Source organism: Anolis carolinensis, chromosome 2, assembly GCF_035594765.1.
Source record: "Anolis carolinensis isolate JA03-04 chromosome 2, rAnoCar3.1.pri, whole genome shotgun sequence".
NCBI classification, from domain to species: domain Eukaryota; kingdom Metazoa; phylum Chordata; class Lepidosauria; order Squamata; family Dactyloidae; genus Anolis; species Anolis carolinensis.
The window spans coordinates 302,593,823-302,609,610 of NC_085842.1; the positions used below are offsets into that span (position 1 = coordinate 302,593,823).

At 38.7% G+C, this 15,788-nt stretch overlaps 1 protein-coding gene across 2 annotated transcripts in view; it reads right to left on the reverse strand.

Moving 5' to 3' along the window:
* egflam (EGF like, fibronectin type III and laminin G domains) overlaps positions 1–15,788 on the reverse strand; it is a 151,006-nt gene that overhangs the window by 10,072 nt on the left and 125,146 nt on the right. Inside the window, exons 16-20 of one of the 2 annotated variants that reach the window (XM_062972471.1) lie at positions 12,214–12,325; positions 11,164–11,280; positions 9,063–9,243; positions 5,452–5,475; positions 1,486–1,564 (exon numbers count right to left, since the gene is read on the reverse strand). In XM_062972471.1, coding sequence (XP_062828541.1) covers positions 1,486–1,564; positions 5,452–5,475; positions 9,063–9,243; positions 11,164–11,280; positions 12,214–12,325 — 513 coding nt within the window. The remainder of the gene's footprint in view (positions 1–1,485; positions 1,565–5,451; positions 5,476–9,062; positions 9,244–11,163; positions 11,281–12,213; positions 12,326–15,788) is intronic. The other variant, XM_062972472.1, reaches the window with a different exon arrangement.

The following is a 15,788-nucleotide window of genomic DNA, read 5'->3' on the forward strand; positions in this document are numbered from 1 at the left end:
CGGAAGAACATGAGGGTCAAAAATAGGACTCACCGCCAAGATACTATACTTAGAGGGCCATCATACTTGGACAAGGGATCATCTAATTAAGTAAAGTACTTCTGAACTTCTGCACTTAAACATGCCCTGATGAAGCTTTCCCCACTTTCAAGATGTAACTCAAAGACATAGCTATGTTAGTCTGGAATAACAGTGTGCAAAGGGATCCAGATAATGATATTGTGCTATTCACACACTTAGGGTGTATCTACACCATAGAATTGATGCAATAGGACACCTTTTTAATAGTCATGGCTCAATGCTATGGTATCCTGTGATTTGTAGTTTCGTGAGGCATCTTAAATTTATAGCAGAGAAGGCTAAAGACCTAGTCAAGCACAACTCTTATGATTCCACAGCACTGAGCCATGCCAGTTAAAGCAGTGTGAAACTGCATTCATTCCACAGTACAGATCAGTGCTTCCCAATCTTTGGGCCTCCAGGTGTTTTGGACTTCAACTCCCAGAAATCCCAGCCATCTTACCAACTGTTAGCAACTGTGGGAGCTGAAGTCCAAAACATCCAGAGGCCCAAAGGTTGGGAACCACTGGTATAGATACACCCACAGTCTGCCTATAAACGTCTGTTCCTAGATACCATCCCAAGCATTTGGCAAAGTACATGTAGTCAGTGAAAACTTATGCTGCTAACTTCATTCTCACAGTTACTCCCCAAAGTCCAACAGGACCCCTTTGTAAAGTGTAACTCAGTACGCTATCATTTTGCTACATTTTAGGTGAATATGAACTGATTGCATCAATCAATTAAATGTATTCATTTAAATTGATGTAACAATAGAAACTGGATCTGAGACTTTCATTTCCAGAATAAAGAAGCACACCTTTATTTGAAAAATGCCAAATATCTGAACTTTTAAACATTTAGAGCTTGCTTAGGAGGAAGGGTTTCCCACGGGAAATACAACAGTTTTTGACTGATATCCATGCAGAGACAAAGAGCAAGTTCACATATTTGTCAAAAACAATCCTTCATAAGCAAGGAGAAAGTAAGAACACTCACCACTTTATCTACAATGAATCATATTAAAGGGATTAATCTATTTCTAGATCGTGTCAATTTCACTTGTGTTTATTCACAAATTCCTTCCTTCCTGCTTCCCCCATGTACTTAAAAAAAAACTGCGAAGGAACACAGATTCTCACAAAATGTGCATTTCTAAACACATTTCTCTCAGCCATGCATTTCCAAGTGTAGTTGACCTTAAGACATGCATTTCAGCAGTTTTTTTAAAAAAAATCTGAAGACTATATGCCATTTGGTAGAATTGTTTTTCTGTCTTTATTTAACACCCCTCAAATGTTCCTTTCATTTGTCAGCATGAAACAAAGTTACTGTTCTTCAGAAATTAGCTGCTGATTCACTTAGAAAGTTTCCCTTCTTATTTCCCTACAAACAATATACAGACTTTGACTTGCATCAATTCACCTTTTCAGAACATCCGGACTGTCGTACGTGAGGTAACTGCGGCCGATGAACTGTGGGATTTCAATGGCTTCCATTACAGCTAGAAAATTAAGGAAAGGCTAGTGTTAAAATGGCAACTTTTACAGACCAGAAAATTTCTTATTATCTGAATAAGAAGAAAGTGCAATGAGCATGATCTTGCAGAAGTCAAAATGCTCCAGTTAGTGTGAAGAGAACGTGACATCCCTCTACAGTGGCAAGAAAAATATCTTACATATCATCCAACTGTTGTGATTTGGGATGGTCCTGATTAATTCTCTGTCATTCCACTTTTTGAGTTGCACACTTCCCCCTTTTGTTCTCAGCTAAACTGAATTGCAAGTGTAGTTTTAATTAAATGAATTAATCAAGGAGGAGAGCAGGGAATGACAACTGGTGGTTCCAATGTCAGTGGGGTGGCTTACAGTATGAACTTTAAAAGAAACCAACCAATGTGCCAAATCTATTTTGGAAACAAGTGGTCAGCATCCTTCAACAGCATGAACTAAATCCCTGAGTGGATTAAAATACAAACTGAAATCCTGAGCAGATTCACTGCCCTACTGACACAGCAGCCATCGGTGGACAGTGCATATTAAATCCCCCTTGTTCTGGGAAGATTTGTGCTACTTTACAGCAGGGGTTCCCAAACTTTTTCAGCTGCGAAGCCCTTTTTGAAGCAAATGTTTCTCATGGAAACCCAAAAATGTTTATATATTGCATTATATATTATGTATAAATATCAGGCATTGGCAAACTTTTTGACCAACTTAAACTTAACAGTATTTGTGGAAGAACCCAGAGGCCATTCAGTCCAACCCCCTTCTGCTATGCAGGAAAAGCACAAAGGAACCACAACAGATGGCCACCCAGCAATAATAATAATAATAATAATAATAATAATAATAATAATAATAATAATAATAATAATATAATAGATGCAACCCCAGGGGCCATCCAGTCCAACCCCCTTCTGCCATGCAGAAATAGTACAATCAAAGCACCCCTTGAACGGTGGGAGGGAAATAGAGTTTTGGAAGCAAGGAATGTGAGGGGGAAAGGCTTTTGGAGGCAAGAGAAGCAAGGAAAGGGGCTTTTGCAGTGAGGGAAACAAGGAAAAAAGACTTTTTAGGGCAAGGGAAGGGAGAAAAAAGGCTTTTGGGGTGAGGGAGGTGGGGAGGAGGAGGAGCTGGAAAGAGGAGGAAAGCTTGGAAAAGAAGGAGGAAACCGCGGAGCCCCTCAGTATGTTTCGGGGAGACCCAAGGGCTCTGTGGAGCACACTTTGAGAACCACTGCTTTAGAGATCCAATTTTGCATTGGCAGTGTTTGTGTGTTCTTCACAGCTTATACATTTTAACTTCTCTCAGAATTGTGGTTGGGTAGGGAAACAGAAGAGACGTTATGCATAGAAACTATATCTGCATAGCTTATTATTTGTATATTCACATTCTTTGACATCTCTAGTTTAACAACAACAAATAATACCCGGGTAGTAGTTGATGAGAAAGGCCACTGCCTGAGACACTGAACAGAACTGATGCTAGTAAGCAAACAATCTGATAAAAAGAAGCTAACTGCTTACATCTCATTGGGATCACAGCAGCTGCAGAGTGTGATTTGGATTTGGGAAACTGTGAAGATTAATTGAAGAACGTGTGCTATTGCTTTGATCAAATTTCCCAAACTGATTTGAACCCTTGTGTACCAGACAGTATGTTTTCATACCTCCAAGATGCATCCTTTTGAAGAATCCACAGATAACTAGACCAAGGCATATGGAATTGTAAACAATGGCCCTTTGCTTTCAACACTTTTCCTATGCAACTTTCCACCCTCTATAAGCAGGAGCAAAGAAACAAACAAAGAAAAGAAACTGCTGGGAGGGAGAGGAGTTGTCCCAGTAAATCTTTTTTATCCAAACCGGTGTAACGTACTGGGCCAAACAATTGCATGTTGCTATCTATAAAACAATTCATAAAAGGAACGTGATCTGAATCCTGAAAATGCACTTTGTTTAGTTTTACTTGATTTTATTTTATTTTTGCACCTTGTGTTTTTTGGCTCTTGGTTGGGGTGGGAAACCATGCAGTGGGGGAGCAGCAGCCTATTTTCTTCTCACCCAGACCTTCTGAAGGCAGCACCCTCTTATATAGCAAGCAAAAAAAAAAAAAAATATCCCTCTAAAATCCCTTTCAAAATGGCAACAGGAGATCATGTTATATCACTTCCTGACATCATCTTGAGAGAGACCAAAGAATGGATATTGACGTATATAGGGGTAGCATCGAGTTCTACGATACACACGGTGATGGAATGGGGATATTTTGTGCTTTCATATATTTGGGGGGATTCAATGCAATTTAGTTGCACAATTTGCTAGAAAAGCATGTCAAAATGCTATAGATATTTGGGTGGAACAGTCTTGATTCTTCACAGATAATTGCTACTTGAAGATGGTAATTTTTGATAACTTGCAATATACGTTAGAACATATGCATACTACTATACAGATTTTTTCCCACTGCACAAAGAGTTCAGACTCAAAGCACAAAGGCTGTATAGTGCCTCATAAATTGCCCATGCCCACCCTCCACATCATGCCTGCTTTTCTCCTCAATGTCATTGCTAATTTTATTTGCTCTTGGCTTTTGCTTTCTGCTTCTGTAGTTCCCAGGCATCTCTTCACTGAAACCATTGCCATTCCCTAAGCAAAATGAATTCAAAAGCAAGGGAGAAAAGGCATGGTAACAAAATATGCAAATACCTGGTAGGCAAATGGCTGTTTCATCTGCAATGAAATTAGGGAAAATGTCCAATGTGGCTGAAGCAGAAACCTGAGTCTTGCACCATGCTGGTCACAAGGCAATCCACAACACAGACTACAGTGTGCAGCGCTGTTCACAGGCTTCGAGGAAGCCTGGGTAGTAGCACAGAGCCAGGCATTTGCAACATCAAGGGCATTCGCATGGGGCAATCTTTCTGTCCCTAAACTAGGTGTGAAAGAAGTGTCATGCTCCTCCTTTTCTTTGCACATGGCAGCTACAATCCAGCTCTGGAGAACAGTTTGCCCCAGGGATCATGCATGTGCAATGAGGCAGAAAGCACACTGATAACAAATGGCAATAGTCAGAAGCTATGTTTGGTGTGATCCATATAGCAACTCATCCCGCCTCACAAAATAGCTTCTTTGTAATTAAGTATAACATAGAATCATGGAAGAGACCACATAGGCTATCCACTACAATCCCCTGCCATGCAGGAAAATCACATGTAAATTAATCGTGAGCATTCAATCATGTTTAACAATGTATCAAGTTAATTATTTCAGTCCAACTTGGATTGTATCCACATTGCAAAGTTGCTTGACTCAACACTATAGAATGCTGGGATTTGCAGTTTTATGAGATATTAACCCCTCTCTATCAGAATGCTCTGGTGTCATACAGGTAGGGAGTCCAGTACAAGGTCTGCATCTATGGTACCAGTATCTGTGGTTTCATTTATCCATGTCCAACAAAATATGTCCTCCAATGAGACCCCATGGTATTCTTGGGCCAGAAGCTTGGGAATCCATGTACCACTTCACTTGAAGTGCCACCTAATCTTTCCCTGTTTTCCCTTATGCAGTGTGTTGATACTTGAAAATGACTGTGCAAATACACTCACAAAATGCACTAGTTCCTAAAATGTTTATTAGACGCCTTACCCGCACATACTTAGATTTGCCTGAAAGTAATTCTCATAGGTAGCAAGGCAAATTGCTATTTATGGGTCCAATCATCACAATGCTGAAGCTTTACATTGCAATCCAGAATATGATTACAGATTATATGGTTATCTACAGTCGCTTGCAAAAAGCACTTAAAAACACACCGCTAGCATTATAGAGCAGGGGCACACAGGCACACACACACAAGTACGGAACAATGCTTCACTTTTGTTACTTACTGTTCAAGCAGTAATTTCCACATTCTTCAATGAGATAGCATGAAGCAGAAAAAGAGTCATATTTTATTTTTCAGCAATGGAAAAATCCTCATCTTAAACAGAGTGCCAAGTTTTAAAAGCATTCAAGTTGATCTTTTACCATTCAAAATGGTTATATATGGTATTACAGTTAGAAATTAGATCAGAAAATGGAGTGATCCACCTCAGACAAAGAGCTGCATTCCACCAAAACTTTGGAAAACTTAATTTTTAGACTAGCGCTCCCAGATTCCAGGGCATGCTGGTTAGAAGGGTTCTAGGACTTGTATGTCACCTTTGCTAAGAGGTGTTTTTCCAGAGACACTGCCTGTGAAACCTATCAAACAAAATCCTGGAACTCTACCTTGAAGTTTCACACAAGTGGAATCTGCTCCTCCCCAAACCCTCCATGTTTTATACCCCAGTTTCTCTCTCTTCCTCTGAATTTTATCCTCAGTTAACACAAGTTCTTGCAAGCAAAGTTCAAAGTGAAATAATATTCTGCAATCAATTTATTCAAGAAGGGGAAGAAAAGAGGAGTGAGGCGAATCTACACTTCCCCAGTAGACTTATGCAACCTCCTTCTCTTCTCTCCTGTCTTATTTGATATGATCTTCTATCTTCACCAGACTCAAATGTTGATTGGTCACATGTGTCCTAATTTTCATGAAATGTTACAGAGTATTCCATATTGCAGAGTTTGGAAACGTCAATGTTTGGTATTATCAACTCCAAGAAGTCCCTCAGTAAGCAGGGATAAGAACCCATAACGCTATCAGGGAGATTCTAGGAGTTTGTTGTTGTTGAGTGCTTTCAGGTCATTTCTGACTTACAGTGCTGCTAAGGCATGGATGTTTCATGGCGAGATCCCACTACCGTCTCAAATATGGTTGGTGGGGACAAATTTCTCGGTGATGGCACCCCAAATCTGGAATGCCCTCCCTAGAGAGATCAGGCTAGCCCCTTCGCTTCAGGCCTTCTGTTCCAGCTGAAAAACATGGCTTTTTAAGCAAGTTTTTCACCTTACATAGGTTTTTAAGGATTCGTCCAAGGACTTACTGTGGGCATCATGTCGGCACTGGGCTATGTCAATTGAAAAAAAATTGTTTTTATTCACAGTCATGACTGCATGTTATGCATTTTAATGTTTTACATTGTAATTATGTGTGTGGTTGTAATTCTGTGGTTTTTATCATTTCAGATTTATTTATTATCTATATGCGGTATTTTGTTGGCCGTCCTGAGTCCATTCGGGGAGATGGTAGAGGGGTAGAAATAGTATAGAACCATAGAGTTGGAAGAGACCTCGTGGGCCATCCAGTCCAACCCCCTGCAAGGAAGCAAGAACCATATATATATTTCCTCTGAGATTGAGAAAATGTGACTTGCCAAGATCATCCAGTGGACTTCCATGGTCGCCTGAAGATTTGAACTCCAGAGTTGTAGTCCAGTGCTTAAACTACTACACTGCACTGTGTTGGAAGTCTAAATAAGTACCATTTACATTTTCTGGCCACGCATGTCCAGTAGCTCTCATCTGCTCTCCATTGCTCATGTATTTCTTGCAGAAAAGTTTTTTATCTTTTAATGAGTAAGATTTTTTTTAACCTGGTCAGCAGAGATGAGAATATATCAGAAGGAACATGCTGCCACCTGGTGGAATAAATCTGCATGCAACTGAGTCATTGAGTGATTTAAGAAATCCAAACAAAGAAATATATCAGCTCTTCGCTCCTTTGAGTACACTGACAAAAACCCTCTCTACTTCTGTAAAGAATTCTTTGGTGGTCTCCGATGTGTGACCAAGGAGGGATTTGTTCTTGCTGTCAAATTACAAGGAAGGCAAAGTGTAGGAAAGGATTAGAGGTTGCATTGCAGCCCAGGCAGTTAACGCAAATGAGGATAAAGTTACAAGGCCTCTAAATCCTCTTGCGTAAGGGAATGAGCTAAGTCCCCCTGAATACAAGAAGATCAAGCTTCTCTCTCTCCTGAGCTGGCAGGGAACTTTTTCATTCTTGCACTGGAAGCTGCAAACTTCAAGCTACTGTGAAAGTGCTAGCACTCTTCTTGTGTGTATATTAAGAAAAAATCACACATTAATCATGGGAATTTGTAAGTTGATTAATTTCCTCCATACAGAAAGCATTTAGTTTAGTATATATTGCACTGGTCTTGTGGGATTTTTTTCACAAGATGATGAGACCAGGATGCCAAACAACAAAAAGCAACGTAACTTTTCAAGTGGCATTCTAATCTTGTGACACACATTGGGGATGCAAACAAATAAAGCCAGCAAACAAACAAACAGTACTCATTAATTCTCTGGATCAGGATTTGTATTTGAGAATTGTCAGCTACAATTTCCTCCCTGCAGAGCCAATTCACGGCACACAGATGAGTAAATTGAATAAATCTGTAGTAAATGAAAGCCATTCTCAAGTAAAAGCTTTATTGCTTCACTTATAGACAAATATCAACACAAACCATAGCCTCTGCTTTTGCTCCAGAAAACAGCAGGCCCTGAACTTAGCCCGTGAAAGTATAACACAAGGGTGGGAACTGTGTGGCTCTCCGAACATTGAAGAAAAACCCCAGCATTCCTGGCCACTGGAATATGCTATCTGGGGATGAAAGAGGCACTGCCACAATATCCAGAGGGCCACAAAATCCCCACCAGTATTATAAAGGCAGAGCCAACATGCAAGGATAGTTTGACTACAACTATGGAAACCAACTATTGTATTTCACATATGCAGTGACCAAACATTCCCCCCAAAATTCATATTTTTCTGCACCAATTCCTCCAAGATGGACATTTCTCTGTTGGAGGAGAACAACAATACCACCACCACCACCATCATCAGGGACTTCTTAAGGATTCCCAGACATCCTTCTGGATGCCTATCATAGAAAGTAGATGGACGTACCACTGCTGTTCTTTCTACTCTCCACCTAGACGACTGCTTTGGGGAGTAGACACAAAGTGGGTGCTGGTGGCTTTGTTTCGATAGACTTATTTATTTATTTATTTATTTATTTGCTACATTTATATGCTGCCCTTCTCACCCCGAAGGGGACTCAGAGCGGCTTACAAATTAAATTTACATACAATATTATATTATTAGCATAGTACAATACTGGTAATAAATTGCTATATTGTACTGTATCAATATATTGTAATATTATTAGTAATATTACATGAAAAATATAATATATAATTAATATTATATTGTATTATTAGTATTATATCGTATTTCAATATAATATTATGAATATTATATGTATATAAAATGTTATAATTATTATATATTATTATAAATTATATTGTGTGTGTGTGTGTGTGTGTGTGTGTGTGTGTGTGTGTATATATACACACATCAGAGCTATATGACAGAAATCTGTCTCCTGATTCAGGATCTCCGCCTGTGATTTTCTCGCTGTTTTGGCACAAGTTGATAAAAGTAAGACCAAAAGTCAATAAAGAATTAACAGAAATGTATCACTTTGTAAGGACATTACCCTGTAAGATTTGATGATCCAAATCCATGCTCAAAGAGGAAATGTGGAAATATATACAACAGCAATTTTCTTACCTTTCTGGCAGTGTTGCCCATCAAAACCCAAAGGGCAATCACATTCATAGCCATCTTTCTTGGGCACGCAGGTCCCCCCATTGACACATGGGGCAGTCACACAGGGATGCACTGTGTTCTCTAGGTTGATTCCAGATGTTAAATCCTGCTTTACGTCTATTACCCGGTCATTCAGGATAATCTTTGTTTAACAGACAAGAGAAAAAGTTGCAAAGATTTTGTCTTCCAAAACTTTTTTTTTACTCACTATCTTAAAAGTTTTTTCAAAGATTTCTGCCTAAGTCAAAGAAGAAAAAGACTGGAGACGTTGGCCTAACTTCTGCTTATTTTCATCACTATGCTTCCTGCAAACAAATTGACTAGAGGATTCTATTCTATCCTCAAGGAGACAAAGAGGCAGATACAACATCAATGAGCTTGCTTGAGCTGTATACCTCAAAGATAGTTAACCTCTTTTTTTTTTTCAAACTGTTGAGACAAGTTTATGAACATTGTGCATAAACATTAGACAAATATTTGTAGTTCTGCTGTGAGCTAAGTCTAAAATATGCAAGAAATTCTGGGTGAAGGAAATTTTTTAGTATAATTCCTCCTGAGCCAGTTTTATGTGGGATTTGTTTTACTTTCCATGATTTTAGATTATGCTTTTCTTTTTCAGCTGTTTGACAATGCCTTCAAACTAACACTTGCTGCACATTATACAAGTATGCTCACAAAATTTGTTAGCATATTGAGTACATATGGTCACATGTACACACATATGCAGATACATTATGTGTTGACTCTGTGTTATTGTTGCCTTCCTTTCAGTTCATCAGATGTGCCAAGTAAATAAATTGGTTTGCAATATACAGACACAACTCCATTAACAATGCTTCTGATGAAGAGATTCATTTTTACAAAACTTTATATACTTTCCCAGCAACCCCTTTCTTTCCCATATTATATCTAGCAATTTGTATTTTATAGCAACGCCAGCAATGAGAATATGATAAAGGAAGGCTGGATGAACAATCATTTGGTATAAAATTGCAGCAGTGTGCCGTAATCAATGCAATATAGTTTCTCATAAGAAAGAATGCTATTCTCCTCTAGTGTCACCATGTGTGCTTATTTACAACAGGCAAGGTGAACAGCAGCTGTCTCCAGAATCTTTTTGCCTCTTCAGATCCCTGAGTGTTTTAAAAAAATAATAAACCCATACATCTGGACACCACAATAGAAAAAAATTAAAAAGTGGAGGTATATGAAAGCAAAAATCATCTCTGGATACATTTTGAAAGACGCCTTCATGCAGTTTCAAGAAGGTTCAAATGTTATTATTTACTTATACAAGGTCCTAATATGTGCTTATTGTCAATTGAAACATGTTGAAATGCTTACCTCCTTTTTGTATTTGTAGGAGCCTACGAATATTTTTCCATGTTATTTCTGTCTCTGGTACCAACATTTCTGTTAAATTAGCATCTAATAACACATCTACTCAGTTAACTGAAGCATACCTGTATGTATCACAAGCTAACCTATTAGTGTGGCTCAAAGGAAAGCAACAGCAATAACAACATAGAACCTACTATGGCATTCTAAACAACTGATCCGGCTACTCAATGAAAGTGTTTCTAGTATCTTACTATGTGGGAGTAAGATTAGAATTTCATACAAAGCTTGTGTTTTTTTCTTCATTTGAAAGAATGTTTTCAGTCAATTTCTTTCAGCAATCTTGGAAACTACTTTAAAAAGTTAGAATATTATTGTCTCTAATATTAATCCATATATATATATGATAGTCTGAGCAATAGCAAAAGCGAGCTTCAGTACATATATAAAGCACATAATTTTGTAGTTCCATCTTGGAAGATAATTTGGGATTTGGCCTCCCACTTGGGGTGGAAGACAACTGTGGAGTTTCACTTCTCTTTTTTACATTTTCTAGAAGGGCAGCCAATGCGTTAGGGATAGATCTGATCAATTAATTGAGTAGACTAACTGCAGCAATGTAAATCCAATTTATTTCATTGAGTCTACTCTGGATCCAAACTTACTAGCCTTACAAACACAAGCCAAACAAATATGTATACAGATATATTTGAAATTCATGTACCTTTTGAATACTCCCAGAGAAGGGTTTAAAGACGCCAGAGTTCTTCTTCACACTGTCATAATTTGGTACTCCACCAAGGAACATATCAGGATTGCACTTAATCTGTGTGAAAGCTCCCTACAAGCAAAATAAACATGAATGAATAAATACAACCTTCACTACTACAGGCTGCATACTGTCCTGTTTACACAACAGGATACACAACCAACATTTTTATGTAATGATGGATAGTGCATGTTACTAATGTGGGGGTGGGCAAAAATAGCCCTTCACATGTTGTTGACTATAACTGCCATCATTCCTTATTATTGGCTATGCTGGCTACAGCTGATGGGAGCTGCAATCCAAGAATATCTAAATGACCAGAGTTGACTACCTCTGTCATAATTGGAAAATGGCTCAGCAGAAAATTGGATACAGAAGCATGAAATGTGGCACTAAGCAAAACTGTCCAAATTTCCCACCCAAAAGTCCAACAACACCATTAATGATTGCTTAGAAAGCCTGGCTGCATTAATTTCTATGATTCGGATGATCAAGTGTAAGCTTGGTCCCAATTTGTGATGCAAACCAAGAATTAACACTGTACATTAAACTTCACAAATAACTAAAAGGTAGAGGCAATAGCAATACTTAAGTCTAGGTGTCTTAGTAGCAGTCACCTGTATTTCACAAGGAGGATTAATGGAGACAGGTGTTGAGATTCTGCACTGAGAAGATTGAATATTACTTTATGTTCATGGTATTTGAGAAAGACCCAAAGAGAATTTGCTCCTGTGGGTGTGTAATACATTGGGGCAATATGGCAATAGTTTCATCTTGAGCCTTGAACAGACTGCTTCCATTACTAAAATGCAAAAACATCACTGACCCTACTTCGTCACATAATAGTTGTATTCATTTATGTATCTCTTGAAATTTTTATTTTATTTTGGGATAGAGAACCAAGAATCATGCAAAGCCAATAGCTAAAACCTGAACAAATCGTACATTTAAAAACCAAATCACAGTGTGTGGCTATGAATACATGAATATACATCCTTTTGTTACCTCTGCCATTCCTTCTACTGGTTTTTGCTGATCAACTTGCAATATGCCATTTTTTGCTGTGCGAGACACTCTGAGCTCATGCCACTGGTTCAAACTGACAGGTTCTTCACTCCTAAAAGGAAATGGGACAAATATAAACTAGGTCCAGCCATTTTATATCTTCCAAGTTGGACTGTTCAAAAGCTGCTGATGTGTGTTTTTGTTGAAAAAATACAGATCCTTCCAAATTATGAGATTTATGTCATTAAAAAGTACAACTAACCAATGTTTCCAAGGTCATGGTGTGCTCAATCCCTAACATTTCAAGCTGTTTTTAAAAAATCAGTAAGTGAGATAGTAGAAGATTGCTATCCAAGATATAATTCAGAGTAGGTAATGCTGGAACAGGGAAAATTATATTTGGCGTAATGCAAAGACACTCCATTATCTTCATGGCAGTTTTCAGAAGAGCTGTGTTAGCTTTGCAAAAGGTTCCTCCAACTGGCTGTAACACTTCCCAATCATTCCATCCCTAATTCTGCCACTTCTGCTCTCCATAAATGTTCCTTTGGGATCTTGAATGTTCACTTCAAGTTCAAACTTTCTGTGTTTCACCTTCAAGTATATAACCATTTTCTCTGTAATAACAAAGCATAATTGTGTCTCCTTTTGATAAGAATTTTACCGTAAGTACAAATCTCTTAAGTACAAATGACCAACCTGGATAAAATAGTGAAGAATAGAGACATCACACTGGCAACAAAGGTCCGCATAGTTAAAGTGTAGTAACATATGGATGTGAGAGCTGGACCATAAGGAAGGCTGAGCAAAGGAAGATACTAGCTTTTGAACTGTGGTGTTGGAGGAACATTCTGAGAATGCCTTGGACCACAAGAAGATCCAACCAGTCCATACTCCAAGAAATAATGCCTGACTGCTCACTGGCGGGAAAGATATTAGACACAAAGATGAAGTACTTTGGCCTCATAATGAAAAGACAAGAAAGCTTGGAGAAAATAATGATGCTGAGGAAAAAGGAAGGAAAAAGGAAGAGGGGCCAACCAAGGGCAAGATGGATGGATGGTATCCTTGAAGTGACTGGCTTGACCTTGAAAGAGCTGGGGACAGTGATGTCTGACAGAGAGGTCTGACGTGGGCTGGTCCATCAGATCACGAAGAGTCAGACGTGACTGAATAAATAAACAACAAACAAATCTCTTCATTTTGGAAATGGAAAGAACTTCATATTTAAAACATTTGGATTTGGGAGAAACCAAAGGAATAGATTAATCTTTCCAGCGATGCTTTGAACACTGGCCATAAGTTTATTTTGACTCATGACTTAAGTGGAAAACACCCAAGAGTATCAGCCATCAACTACCTTACTCAGGTCTTGCTAACGTAGAACTGGGGTTTACTTACTTGATTCAATCCACCTGTAATGCAGACTTTCTCTTTTCCTGCTACCTTCCAATTTGCTGAGCAGCATTATAATCTTTTCCAGTGAGTCAGTCATCTCATAATATGTTCAAAATACAACAGTCTGTTTTCTTAGTCCTCTTTCTGTACTCATCCATTTATCTTTCCAGCAGCCCATGCTTTCCACAGAACTCTTCTTCAGCATCCTTTTTCAAATCTGTTCTTTCATCCTTTTCTCCATGAAAGCTTAGACACACATTCAAAGAAACCAGAAATACTATGGCTTGGATGATTCTGTCTTGGGTATCTAGTGATCTATCTTTATAGTTGATGATCTTTTCTAGTTCTATAGATGTTCTTCCAAGTCTTAGGCCCCTTCTACACTGCTATATAAAACTGGATTACATGGCAGTGTAGACTCATATAATCCAGTTCGAAGTAGATAATGTGGATTATCCATCCATTAGCATGTGAGTAGCTGAGAAGATTGCATAGTCAATAAATGAAGATCTCCAAAGAGTCTAGTTTCCTTTGAAGTAGGCCTAGCTACTTCCAGGCAGATACCCTCACTATTTACTATGCAATCTTCTCAGTTACTCACATGCTAATGATGAATCCCACTCAAATACTTGCAAACCAGACTTGCTAATTGTATCCTTTACACGTAGTTAATAGACACTAGTTCTTTCTCTCACATTGGACATTCAACAGGTATATATACTCCACTTGCATTACCACTATCAGATCCTCTGAAGATGCCAGCTACAGATGCAGGCAAAATGTTAGGAGAAAATGCTGCTAGAACATGGCCATACAGTCCGGAAACCACACAATACTCCAATAAATGAACAGTCCACCTCCCTGCAAAAGCAGCTTGCACACCACAACCACAAAGGGAATGGGACTCTTGGGAGATCTTCATAGGAGCCATGGTGGAACTAGGCATGTTGTACTATAAGCAGTAGCACACATGGTCAGGTAAGGACTTGCAAAGAGTGGGTGGAAAGATGCAAAAAACATTCCCATGAGGATCAGCTGCAGTGGATGGATCGTGCTGTATATTTTGCAGAACTTGTTACAGGTAAATCAGCACCAACTTTTTTGCACATTAGATATTCTCTAGGGATGCCCAATCAAGACACAATCCTAATTATGAAAAGAAGTCTTGGGAAGAAATGTAATTTGCAATTGCTGTGCAAGACTTCCCTCAGGAAGAATATGAAATGTAGCGAGGTAATCTTTATAAATTGTCACTAACCTGAGAACAGAAATGCAGCTGACACATAACGGATAGATGCAAATTAAATTTCTGCCAGACAGGTTACATTTAGTACTCTCATGGAAGAAGCTGAAAATTCATGTCAATTTTAACAATGCACACACTTCCATTTCAAATGCAGGCTGGGTTTTGTACTTTGTTACTAATGAGCTCTTAACATCTCTCCAAGTTTAAATATCTCCACAGAACACACGAAAAACATAATACACATGCACTTTATCATAACTTTAATTATTTCCCCCTGTTGCCATTTTTTTCTTCCTGGTCTTTGTTTAATAACAATTAAAATGTAATTATCCTGGATAAATCAATACATAATAGGGTAATAATTCCTCAGATCAATATGTAATATGGAAACCAAATGAAGCTGATTGCTTAATAAGGAACAACATTCACATTATGTACTCTTTCCATATCAGTCTTCATTATGATAGGAAAGTTTCTGTTTTCAACAATTAATGTTTTAATTATCTGATAATTATCCTTGGGAGGAGCTATGTCTTGTATAAGTTAGTCCTCGGCATTTCTCAGCTGGGTGGCCAGTTAGCGGCTGATAGAAAAGATCCCAATTTCAGCCTTTGGGGAGTCAGCATTGACTGGTTACATGAAATGATATGACACCAGGTATTTTAACTTGGTCACCATTTATAAGAGCCCCCAGTGGCAGGAGTGCTGACCTAAAGGTTAGGTTGCTGACCTGTAGGTTCCCAGTTCGAATCCAACCCGGGAAGAGCATGGATGAGCTCCCCCTATCTGCTCTAGCTCCCCATGTGGGGACATAAGAGAAGCCTCCTACAAGGATGGTAAAACATCAAACATCCGGGCATTCCATGGGCAACGTCCTTGCAGACGGCCAATTCTCTCACACCAGAAATGACTTGCAGTTTCTCAAGTCACT